The following is a 10,992-nucleotide window of genomic DNA, read 5'->3' as shown; positions in this document are numbered from 1 at the left end:
ATATGGAGGACAAAAAACATGAAAGAACCTGCACACCAGTTAACGTGTTTATGCCAAAACACTGGCATACACAGCAAAATTAGGTATAACTGTGTACTGCTTGTAAAGGTAGAGTCTTGTAAAAAGGCTTGTTTTTATTATTGAATGGTTGATATGAGTACAGAGACAGTTCTGAGTATGTTTTATCAATGATGCAATAAAAGCAGAAAGTCTGAATGAAAGTTCTAAATAGTTTCATGGTAAGGATGTTGGTATATATGAATATGTGGAGAGCATTTTTCTGTGTATGACATACACCAACAAAGAATTAGAAGGTTTTGTTTTGAATTTTTATGGGGTGGAGTTTGTTTTTTTCTGTGTTTAATTTTCTTGCCTAGATTACTTTGATGACTTAACTGATACCTTTTACCTTTCTTCAATAATAACTACTTATGGAAGCTATGATCAAGGAATATGTCATTGGTAGTGAATTTAATTTCTTTTATTCTCAGTATTTACAAGTGAGAAGGTGCTGTTTCACACAAAGCAGTGTTTCTGAGAATACCTTACCATGTGCAGGTTCCTGTTAGATTGAAGACCATAGTGACATGAGCCTAAATGTTCTCTGCAAACTCAACCTTACGGTGGCAGCAGACTTTCTTAGGCTGTCACTTTCTCAGGGGTGACAATTTTCTCTCTTGGTATCTTGCTATACACTGGGAAGTATTTCGTAAGAAGCTGGTTTGTATGTTATTTTCTCTAAAGAAAAATACATTTGCAAAACTAGAGCAAAGGGTACATAATAAAAATATAAAGGTTGAAAACATTTAGTCTTATAGTTAAATCATTACAATAATAAATCTTTTGTTCCCTAGGTTTTACCCATTCTTGAGATTCTGTATCATGTCGAAGAAAGAAATTCACACCATGTATATATGGCCCTTATAATATTGTTGATCCTTACAGAAGATGATGGCTTCAATAGGTCCATTCATGAAGTGGTAAGCTGCCCTGCTTTGTGTGGGGTTACAGAGATGCAGAGATTGTCCCTCCAGAAGATCTCCTACAACCTTGGCTTGTCTTCTTTCTTTTCCTTCTGACCTAGAAATGGTATCTTTCTTAAGATTTTTGAAGTGGTGCTTTTATTCTAATGACCAATAATTATTAGCCTTATTTCTTTTGTAATTGATGAAAAGGTTCATAATACTTCATTTTGTTTTCATTTTTTTGTTTGGCATAAATTGTCAAACAGGTTTGCTTCTTGTATACAGAATGAATAAAAGAATAGGAAACGAAAGCAGACAGAAATTGGTCGTTTTTTAAAATTTTTGAAAAGAAGTATAACATAATTCAGCTCTTCAACCTTAGTCCTGGTGTTAGTCTCATTCTAAACTGGTTTTATTTTCTTTGGCATTTTCTTTGTTTTAAATATAGTTTTAAAAATTATCTAGAAGTACTCAGGTTTTTTAATGAAAAATAGCAGACCTCATGTCTAACCTGTTTTCGATTTCTATTCCACAAAGAGAAATGTTTTAAGCTCTGTCCATGTTTCTAAGTAACATGCTTATATTGTTATGTGTTGATTTGTCAGATGCAGATATTAGCTATACCTTCCTGAAACGAAAGACAAGTCTTTCTCCTTCCTGTATACCATCCGTGTTCCTCTAAGTTCTTAGTCTCCTTATCACACAGACCTTTCCTTCCTTCCAAGTTACTATCTTTTTGTTAACTCAACTTTTATGACTGTTACTATCATTTTTTAGTTTTGTGAGGTAGTATGTGATCATTTCTTACACATGTTTAAATTTTTCTGTAGCTTCCCATTGCCTTGGTTTCATGTCCAGATCACTGACTCAACTCCTGATACTTTAACAGAAGTCCCTCTAAATGTATTAAAGTATACATTCTTGGTTTCAATTTTTGCTTTAACTTCTGTCTTAGCCCAAATTTGAGTCTTTGCTTAACAGTTCACATGTAGGAGGGAGGCACTAGAATGTTGATTGGCCTTTCTGTGTGTGGGTGGAGTTATTGAATGTAGCTTGCACTATACAGTCTAGTTCTGGTTAGTTTCGTAGAGAGGACTCTGCCATTCTCCTTGCTGTGGGGGGCTGGTGGAAGGCTATAGATTTCACTCTTTATTGGGTACAAGCACATTCTTTTCTTGTCTTCAGCGGACTTTCATGTCATCTTTACTATTCTTTAACACACCATTAAAAACTTCTTTTACCTTTTATCCAATGTGGTCAGTTTCAACTAAGATCCTTGGAATCTTGACCACTGTAGATGAGCATAAAACTTACAAATTTCTTGAATTTTTGTGTGCAATAAAATACCACTAGAGAGAGAAAAAGTGGACATGATTTAAAAAAAAAAATTAGCCTGAAGAACAAAATAGGAAGTGTATCAGTTTTAAAGATACAGCTTACTACTGGCTTTAACATACTTATAGTCTGATGTTATTATTCCCCAGATCAACTTATTTTAAACACTTTTAGCATAATATAAAACTCCCTGGTCAGTAACCCATACCGGGCAGGGGTATGTGCTTATCTCTGGAAGATTCTGGTTCAACTGTGTTGTTGGTCCTTCCTGGATACAAGTGTGGAGGCTTTCTGTGGTCTCTTGGGCGATTCTGTTCCGCAAGAGACTCCTTACTTTTCTTATTTTCACCTTCAAACTGTTCAGTTCTGATTGTTCTTTCTGTCAGTCTTATACAATGTTCAGGCTTTTAAATACATCTCCTTTTTGTCTACTAATGATATCCTCTGATGTTTTCCCATCTGTTCTTATGCTTAAAAGACAGAGGGACGAAGTCAGTGGCTCAGCATGCTTTTGCTGTCTTGACCTGAAGGACTCAAGCTTCACTTATGCACTGTGAACTTACCTTTGAGCAGTGCCATGGATTAGACCATAAATGTGGATATTAAAGCAATTATATTCACTTAAAGTTTCTTTCCCATTACAGATATTAAAAAATATTACTTGGTATTCAGAACGGGTTTTAACTGAAATCTCACTGGGGAGTCTCCTGATACTGGTTGTAATAAGAACCATCCAATACAACATGACAAGAACAAGAGTGAGTATTGCATAGCTGTTTTTCTACCGTTCGCATACAGCTCTATTAAGACTGCACAATTGACCCTTAAACAATGCAGGAGTTACAGGCCTTAACTCCCTAGGTGTTAGGAATCCACACAGAACTTTTGACTCTCCTAGAACTTAACTAATAGGCTGGTATTGACTAGATGCTTTCCTGAGAACATTAACAATCCACTACTTTGTATGTAGTAGATTGATATATTTATGTATATGTAACTTAAAGTAAGTTAGAAAAGAGAAAATATTAAGACAACTCTGTACAAGAAGATAGACGTTTACAGTACTATACTGTATTTATTGTTACTGTAAGTTTGTGTCCCTTTGTACATGAACGTTCTCATAGAAGTGGAACCATGCAGTTCAAATCCCTGTTGTTCAAGGGTCAACTGTAGTTTAAACTAATTTCGATAGAGTGCTGATGTTCTCATGAAATATGGTGGAAAAACACAATCAGCATATGATCACTGTATCACATGATCCTAAGATAAATGTATTGTGTCTGTTTCTTAATGCTTACTAGAGTGTATGTGAAACAGAAAGCAGACAGTGGAGCATATTTAGTTAAAGATATTGTATGTCTTTGTTGCATTGCTAAACTGATTTGCCTTTTAAAAGCATCAACAACAAAGGAAGAAGATGCAAGCAGAAGAAAATATAAATTCAGATAGTAAAGAGAAATAGAAGTAAGAGAATAAAAAGTAAAAGGACAGTTTCTACTACTGGATTGTACTTGCATTAACTAAGGAGTAGATTTCAGTTCTGGTCAATGAGGGAGCTATACATGGAATTCACAGTTAAGAGAAATGGTCAGGCTTTTATGAACTGTTTTCATTTATTTCCTACTGTGGGGCTAATGTAGATCCATGCCCACAATATTTTATCTGAAACTCCAAGAGCTGGATATGTCTTGGAGGTAGGGAGAGGAAGTGGGAAATTAGCTTTCAGCAAACACATTGCCTGCATGTGCTGCATGGACCATCTTGTTCCAGAGCAGTGCACTGTAGCTTTTAATAATAATATAACTAAGCAGAATATTTTATTATTCACCAGGGTGGGAGGAAGACCATATACAGCCTCATATCCTTTTGTGCCAGATGTTGCTTCCAAATGAAAAGTGAAGAAACAGAATTTTTGGTGTCTTATGGATTTTGGAACTAGAGAAAAGGGCCTGTGGACCTGAACTTTCTAAAATCAGTGACTATTTAGCTTCCACTTGTTCCATTCGTTAACCTTGTCTAAAATGTTGAGAACATTTGATGATGTTTTGAACTTGCTGTTTTCCTGCAGGACAAGTACCTTCACACAAATTGCTTGGCAGCGTTAGCAAATATGTCAGCACAGTTTCGTTCCCTCCATCAGTACGCTGCCCAGAGGATCATCAGGTAACTATGAGCTTTAAAAGAAATGCTGACCATTTCCTCTGGCCAATGCATTGAAAACATACTCTGATGTCTCGGTCCCTTTTCTTAGTGTTATCTGTGAGAAGTATCACAATTTCCTACCTAATCTTTATCAACTTCTTCTTTGGTTAAAAATACTCAGTTTGCTTTGTTTTTCTAATCCAACATTTTTGGGTCGAAGTTAATTGTATTTATTTTCGATCTTTTTGTAAAATCTGGTTTTGTACTTTGTGTGTTAGCATTTATATAGAAGAGTATGTGTATTTCATGGTAATTGCAAAGTAATCTTAACACATTTGCTGAGCTTTTTATAGAGCATCACCTACACCCTTAAGGAGTTATCTGTGTGTGTGTTTTAGAGAGTTTTTTCCATAGCTGTTTACCATGATATTAGTTTCCTGTTGCTGACAAATGATCACACATTAGTAATCTAAAACAACACAAGTGTACTATACAGTGCTGTAAGTTAGAAATTCAGTGTGGTCTCACTAGGTTAAAATCAGGATGTCTGGACTGTGCTCCCTTCTGGAGACGTCAGAGGAAGATCTGTTTTCTTATCTTTGTTGCTGCTAGAAACTGCTGCTTTGGCTCACAGTCCCTTCCTCCATTTTCGAAGCCAGCAACAGGAGGTTGTTAAGTCTTCCTCACACCTCAGCATCCTGACTTTCTCTTTTGCCTTGACCCTATCTCAGTAATCCAGGGTAACCTCCCCATCTTGAGTTCCTTCGTCACAACTGCAAAGTCCTTTATGCTGTATAAGGTAACATACTGCCAACTAGGGGGTTCGGAGGGAGACCTCTTTGTAGCCCTTGTTCTGCCTACCACCGATGTCAGACACCCTTTGCTAAATGATCTTCAGGGGAAGGAAAGCTAGTTGACCAACAATGAATGAATATCATGCACATGGGCTTCAGGTTGGATGCTTAATATTGTCTTGACAGCTCTCAAATAGAACATTTACTCAAAAAATCAGTGAAGTCAAATTGTTTCCTGTAATTCTTGCTCTAGACCAGTATAATTCTGATGGTTAAATTTTGGGTTGCAGTATTGGTGGTGATCCCAATGCTGATAATTCACTTTTAACTTTGACCTCACTTTCTGTCTATTGGTAAGAGAAGTTTATTTACCTAAGCTTTTTGTTAACAGTCACTCAGAATGAACTTTGGTTTTCTATTTATGTGCAGAATTTAGCAGAGAATATTTTCCATGGACTGACTTTGGCCTTAGTACATTACATTGGATCAGTTTTTCAGTTTGTATTTGAGAGATTGTCCATTTGACTGACTTGACCTGACAATAGCTTAGTGACTTAAAGTAAATGTAGCCTTGGACCTCCCTGGTGGCGGATCGGGTTAAAGCCCAGCACTAAGAAGCTTAAGCCACTCCCGCATGAGTTCCATTCCTGCCTACCCCAGAGGAGATCCACATGGCGTGGCAGACCTCTCCTGACCCGCCCGCTGCTCCCCTCAGCAGTGTACTTCGTCGATCTGCCTGTTCTGCTCCCCGCTCTGTCTCTGGTGAATCCTCTCACCCTCCGCATCTCTGGCCTGTACTGCAGTTCTGTATGAATAAATAAATAACTCTTTAAAAAAAAAAAAAAGTAAATGTAGCCTCTCCTTAAACCTCAGAGCTGGTTGGCTTAAAGAATGGTGATACCCATGCCATTGAGAAATTAAATTAGATGACTGTAGCGAAATGGCTAGTGCCTGGCCTATCAGAGAAAAGCTACAACTACAGCAAACCAAGATGAAATGAGAGGTGGTGAGAGAGCATGTTTAGGAAACTACTAATCCCCTTAAGTTGGCATGTGTGTACCAGTGTAGAGATTGTAGGAGAGAAGCCTGAAGAAGCAGCAGCAGTCTGCTTGTGGAAGGGCTTAGCTGTGAGAACCACGTTCTACAGTGATGGGAGGAATAGAGAAGTTCTAATGTTCAGTAACAAACAAAAAAGAAAATGAGTGAATGAGTTTTATGTAAATTTCTAGAGTGTCAACTGATAATTGGTATGTTCTCTTTGTCGTACTGAGAGATGTACAGTTCTACATGTTTCCATGTGCTGCGAGTGCTTCTGGTCCAGGGGCCACCATTGAGTAGCCATTGTGGACCAGAGCATCCATATCATGCAGGTGGAAGCTTGTTAGGAATCTTGGCCTCGCTGCATACTTGCCAATCAGTCTTCAACAAGACCCCCAAATGGCTTGTATATGTACATTAAAATTTGAAAGTGTTTGAGTTTGGGCTTGGATATCAAGATTTTTTTCTCATAGAAAACAGTTGTCTTGAGTTGGAAATGGGGACCAGCTTTTTTCACATCTTGGGGAAACTCATTTTCTGCTAAATGTATTTAGGATATAGAACTGTAAGGAATGATAAGGAATGCATAACAAAAACTGTTTCAGCACAGAAGATCTGTGATAGCAGTACAATTCACCAGCTGCTGTAGTAATTACTTAGAGTAGTAATCAGTTTTCACAGCCCTCTTTTAGGAAGATACTACACAATTTTGTGTCTGTCTTGCAAAACTCAGAAGAGCCATTATTGCATGTGACCTTCAACAAAATGCAAAGCAGAGTAACATGTTTCATTGCATGCTTTTACATTTCATGTGAAAGTAAGATGTGACTAAAGTCTTTAAATCTTAGATGTAAGGGATGATTCCATATGGTATCTAAGTGGTAGCTTCATATTTAATGAATATATGTCTTCTCAAAATCCTGGTATTCTAGAAAGTCACAAATACATATGATTCGGGTTTTGCTCAGCAATTAAATCTTTTGACTGTGCTGTAAGCATGGATATTTGGTGTGATCACTCTTTGGGAGTGTAAAGTTATTCATTCGTTTATGAACATTTACAGAGGGTAGATTATAAGCAAGGGGTTGTTATGGGTTACAACGATACAATTGCTTATTTCCTGCCCTGAGCACTTACTGTCATTGCCTCCTGAGTCCTTTCATCTGCTCCTTCCTCTCATTCCTTCACCTTTGCCTTAAGAGATACTTTCTTCTGGCATTTCATCCTACATTGTTTTCTTCTCTCCTTGCTCATCCCTGGGAGTTCACATTTAGGCCTGTGCCTCCATCAACTCCAACTTGTTTGCTGAAAATCACCCAAACCTACATTTATGACTCACTTCTTCTAGTTTTTCCTGAGGCAGGCAGCAGATTGCAGTGATCAGTCTGGTGACATGTAGTGTGCAGACTGTTTGAGAGCCCAGCTCCAGAACTTACTAGCTGTGGGATCCTGGAGAAGTTACTTAGCTCTCTAGGCAATAGTTTCCCCATCTGTATTGTGGTGAAGATGAAATGAGTCTTCATATGTAAAGGATGTGGCATGTGACCTCTACCATACAAGAATTGGCTGACTGAACACCGGTTCTGCTCACCTCATTGTCTGGATAGACCACATTTATCTCAGACGTTTAGTCTATTTAAAACTGAACTCATTAAAAAAAAAAAGGATTTATTTATTTATGCATACAGAACTGGGGTACAGGCCAGAGGTATAGGGACAGTGAGAGGATTCACCAGAGACAGAGTGGGGAGCAGAACAGGCAGATCTTCGAAGTACACTGCTGAGGGGAGCAGCTGGTGGGTCAGGAGAGGTCTGCTGCATCATGTGGGTCACCTCCAGGGCAGGGCTCAAACTCATATTGAAGTGGCTCTAGCTTCTTACTACTGTGCTTTAACCCACTGCGCCACCAGAGAGGGCCTTGAAACTGAACTCATTTTTAAACTTGCTTTCTTTTAAATCCCTATCGTAGGTGATAGCCCTCATCATCCAGCTACCTAAATTGCCAAGGTAGAAACCTGCAAGTTATTTTGGATCATTTCTTTTTCCCTCTCATCGTCCTACTTGGTCTCAGGAGTTCTGTGTAAATCCACCATTGTTACTTGTCTTCATACCCACTCTGTCTCCATCCTACCACTTTGGTTCATGTGTTCTTTACCCAAATTGTGCCGTTTTTGGCTTGATCTTTTTGACTACCTTCTTGCATCCCCATGCTTGATCTCCACACTGCTGCATCCGTTGGCAAGTAAATCTGATCATATTGCTTCCTGTGCTTAAAACCATTAAATGACTTTCATTTGCAGCAGATTAAAATTCAGTCGTATTAGAGCAGTGGCTTTCAATTATGAGTGAGTGCTCCCCCAGGGGACATTGGACAGTGTCTACAGTGAGGGTCATGCCACCTGCTTTTCCCCCTGTTGCTGCAGTTGGGGAGCAGGTTGCTAGTGACATCTAGTGGGTAGAGACCAGGAATATTGCTAAATATCCTGTAATACATAGGACAGCAAAGAACAAGCCAGCCCAAAATGTCACTAGTGTCAAGACTGAGGGTCTGCCTTACTTAGAGTGGCATGCTTTATGCTTTGCCTCTGCCCTTTGCTTTTTTTTTTTTTTTAAATAATATAATAGTTTTAGGCCCTCCCTGGTGGCGCAGCGGGTTAAAGCACAGCACTGAGAAGCTAAAGCCACTTCCACATGAGTTCGATTCCTGCCTGCCCCAGATGTGACCATATGGCGTGGCAGACCTCTCCTGACCCGCCTGCTGCTCCCTTCAGCAGTGTACTTCGTCGATCTTCCTGTTCTGCTCCCCACTCTGTCTCTGGTGAAGTCTCTTACCGCCTCTGAGCCTCTGGCCTGTACCCCAGTTCTGTATGTACAAATAAATAAATCTTTAAAAAAAATAATATATAGTTTTATTTTTACATCATTTTGTGCATTTTTCCATCTCAGTTGTAATCCTCTTGGGCTTTCCATCAGCAAATCACCCATGTGCTATCAATCATAGTGCAGTATATTTCCTTCCCCCCACTGTTTTTGATCCCATTCCCCCACTCCACCCCCATAATTGTTACAATTGAAAAGACATGAAAACAGCTCAAATGCCCAAAAGTGGATGACTGGATTAAAAAGATGTGGTACATGTACACAATGGAATATTACTCAGCAACCAAAAAAAAAATAAACACATGCCTTTTGCAGCAACATGGTGGATGGAGCTGGAGAAGATCATGCTTAGTGAAATAAGCCAGAAAGAAAAGGAAAAATACCAGATAGTTTCTCTGATAGCAGGAGTATAACGGACCAGGCAAGAAAATAATAATAATAATGAACAGCTATATGCCCTTTGCATTTAGTCTTCAATTGCAACTTGACATTTCCCACTGCTTTGTTCTTACTGAGTCCTTGCAGTCCTCTGCTCTTTAACTTAAACTCCTTGTCTGGATAAAAGTGGAACAAGAAAAAACTGAGGTATTCACCTCTTCCATCTTTTGGAGGGCTTTTCCTACCAGCTTCCCTCCCCACTGCTCTGTTTTATCTTGGACCTGTAGTGGTCACTGCCCCCCAACAGCCCCAGGCAGCTCCTGGCGCAGTGACTACCACAGTTGCTTCAGACTTCCCTGCTCAAATCAAAATAAGAAAGAACCCATCTGGCCTATTCATCTCTTTGTAGTAGCTCTGGATCAGGGCTGGTTATAGCAGCAGAAGTGGATAAGTGGCCTGGAAAAGAGAAAGCCCCATGTTAGAAAATAGGAACCAATATGGCAGTGGTTTGAGGTAGATGTGGAGAGAGGAAACTTCAGTCTTGACCTGGCCTGAAGTTATCCTGTTTCTTAAGCAGAGTAGTAACTACCAGTGAATTGTCTTACATTTCTTCTTTTTCTGCATTACTTTATAGAGAGTTGTTCATAGTAGGCACATAATAGACTTTTTAAAAATTATTTTTTAGACTTTTAGTAAATATCTACTGACAAATTTTTAGAAAATGACGACATCTGGAAATTTAAGCTTTGTACTGGCATACGCCATTTGGATACTTTACATAAGTTGATTAGCCTTTTTACACATCCCAGAAACCTGATTATTTGCAGATTATCTGAATTTATGAAGTTGATGACAGTGCAAGCCAGTATTGAAAGTTTCCTGTTCCTTTCAAATTTCTTAAGAATAAGAGATAGGAGTACTCACTGGTGGTGCAGGGATTAAAGTCTCAGTGCTGTCAAGCTGTTGCCATCCACTGCAGCAAGAGTTGGATCCCTTGCCAGGAAACTAACCCAGGAAACTAACCCATGGGGCACAGCAGCCCTCTCCTGTCTCACCAGTTGCTGCCCTCAGCAGTGTATTTCAGTCAGTCCGCTTGTTCTGTTCCCTACTTTGTCTCTGTTGAATCCTCTCACCCCTCATAACTCTGACCTATACCCCAGTTCTTGTATGCATAAATAAAAATAAGTCTTTAAAAATTAGTAAAATATAGAATGGATTTATAATTAAGTCTACCTTATAAGAGTAGTACCAGATTGTTTTTTTTTTTTTTTTTGGTGGGGGGGGAGAAGGGGCATTAGGGACAGCAATAGAATCTAGTCATGTCATTTAAGAATTAAAAAAATTCCTCAATCCTTGATTTGTACTACCAGCTTTTCCATTATTAACAGCTACTGGTAGTGAACTCATGTTCTTTAGATTTTAACCAGGTTCACTGCTGTACACCTTTAACCCACAGCTGG

At 38.9% G+C, this 10,992-nt stretch overlaps 1 protein-coding gene across 1 annotated transcript in view; it reads left to right on the top strand.

Annotated features, from left to right (window-relative positions):
* Positions 1-10,992, top strand: part of DYM (dymeclin) — a 286,000-nt gene that overhangs the window by 91,747 nt on the left and 183,261 nt on the right. Inside the window, exons 10-13 of the mRNA XM_004684007.2 lie at positions 492-508; positions 855-980; positions 2,945-3,058; positions 4,369-4,463. Coding sequence (XP_004684064.1) covers positions 492-508; positions 855-980; positions 2,945-3,058; positions 4,369-4,463 — 352 coding nt within the window. The remainder of the gene's footprint in view (positions 1-491; positions 509-854; positions 981-2,944; positions 3,059-4,368; positions 4,464-10,992) is intronic.

This window comes from Condylura cristata, unplaced genomic scaffold (assembly GCF_000260355.1).
Source record: "Condylura cristata isolate star-nosed mole 26May11 unplaced genomic scaffold, ConCri1.0 scaffold00016, whole genome shotgun sequence".
In the NCBI taxonomy this organism is placed as follows: domain Eukaryota; kingdom Metazoa; phylum Chordata; class Mammalia; order Eulipotyphla; family Talpidae; genus Condylura; species Condylura cristata.
Note: the sequence above shows the minus strand (reverse complement) of the source record. Positions and strands in the feature narration are given on the sequence as shown.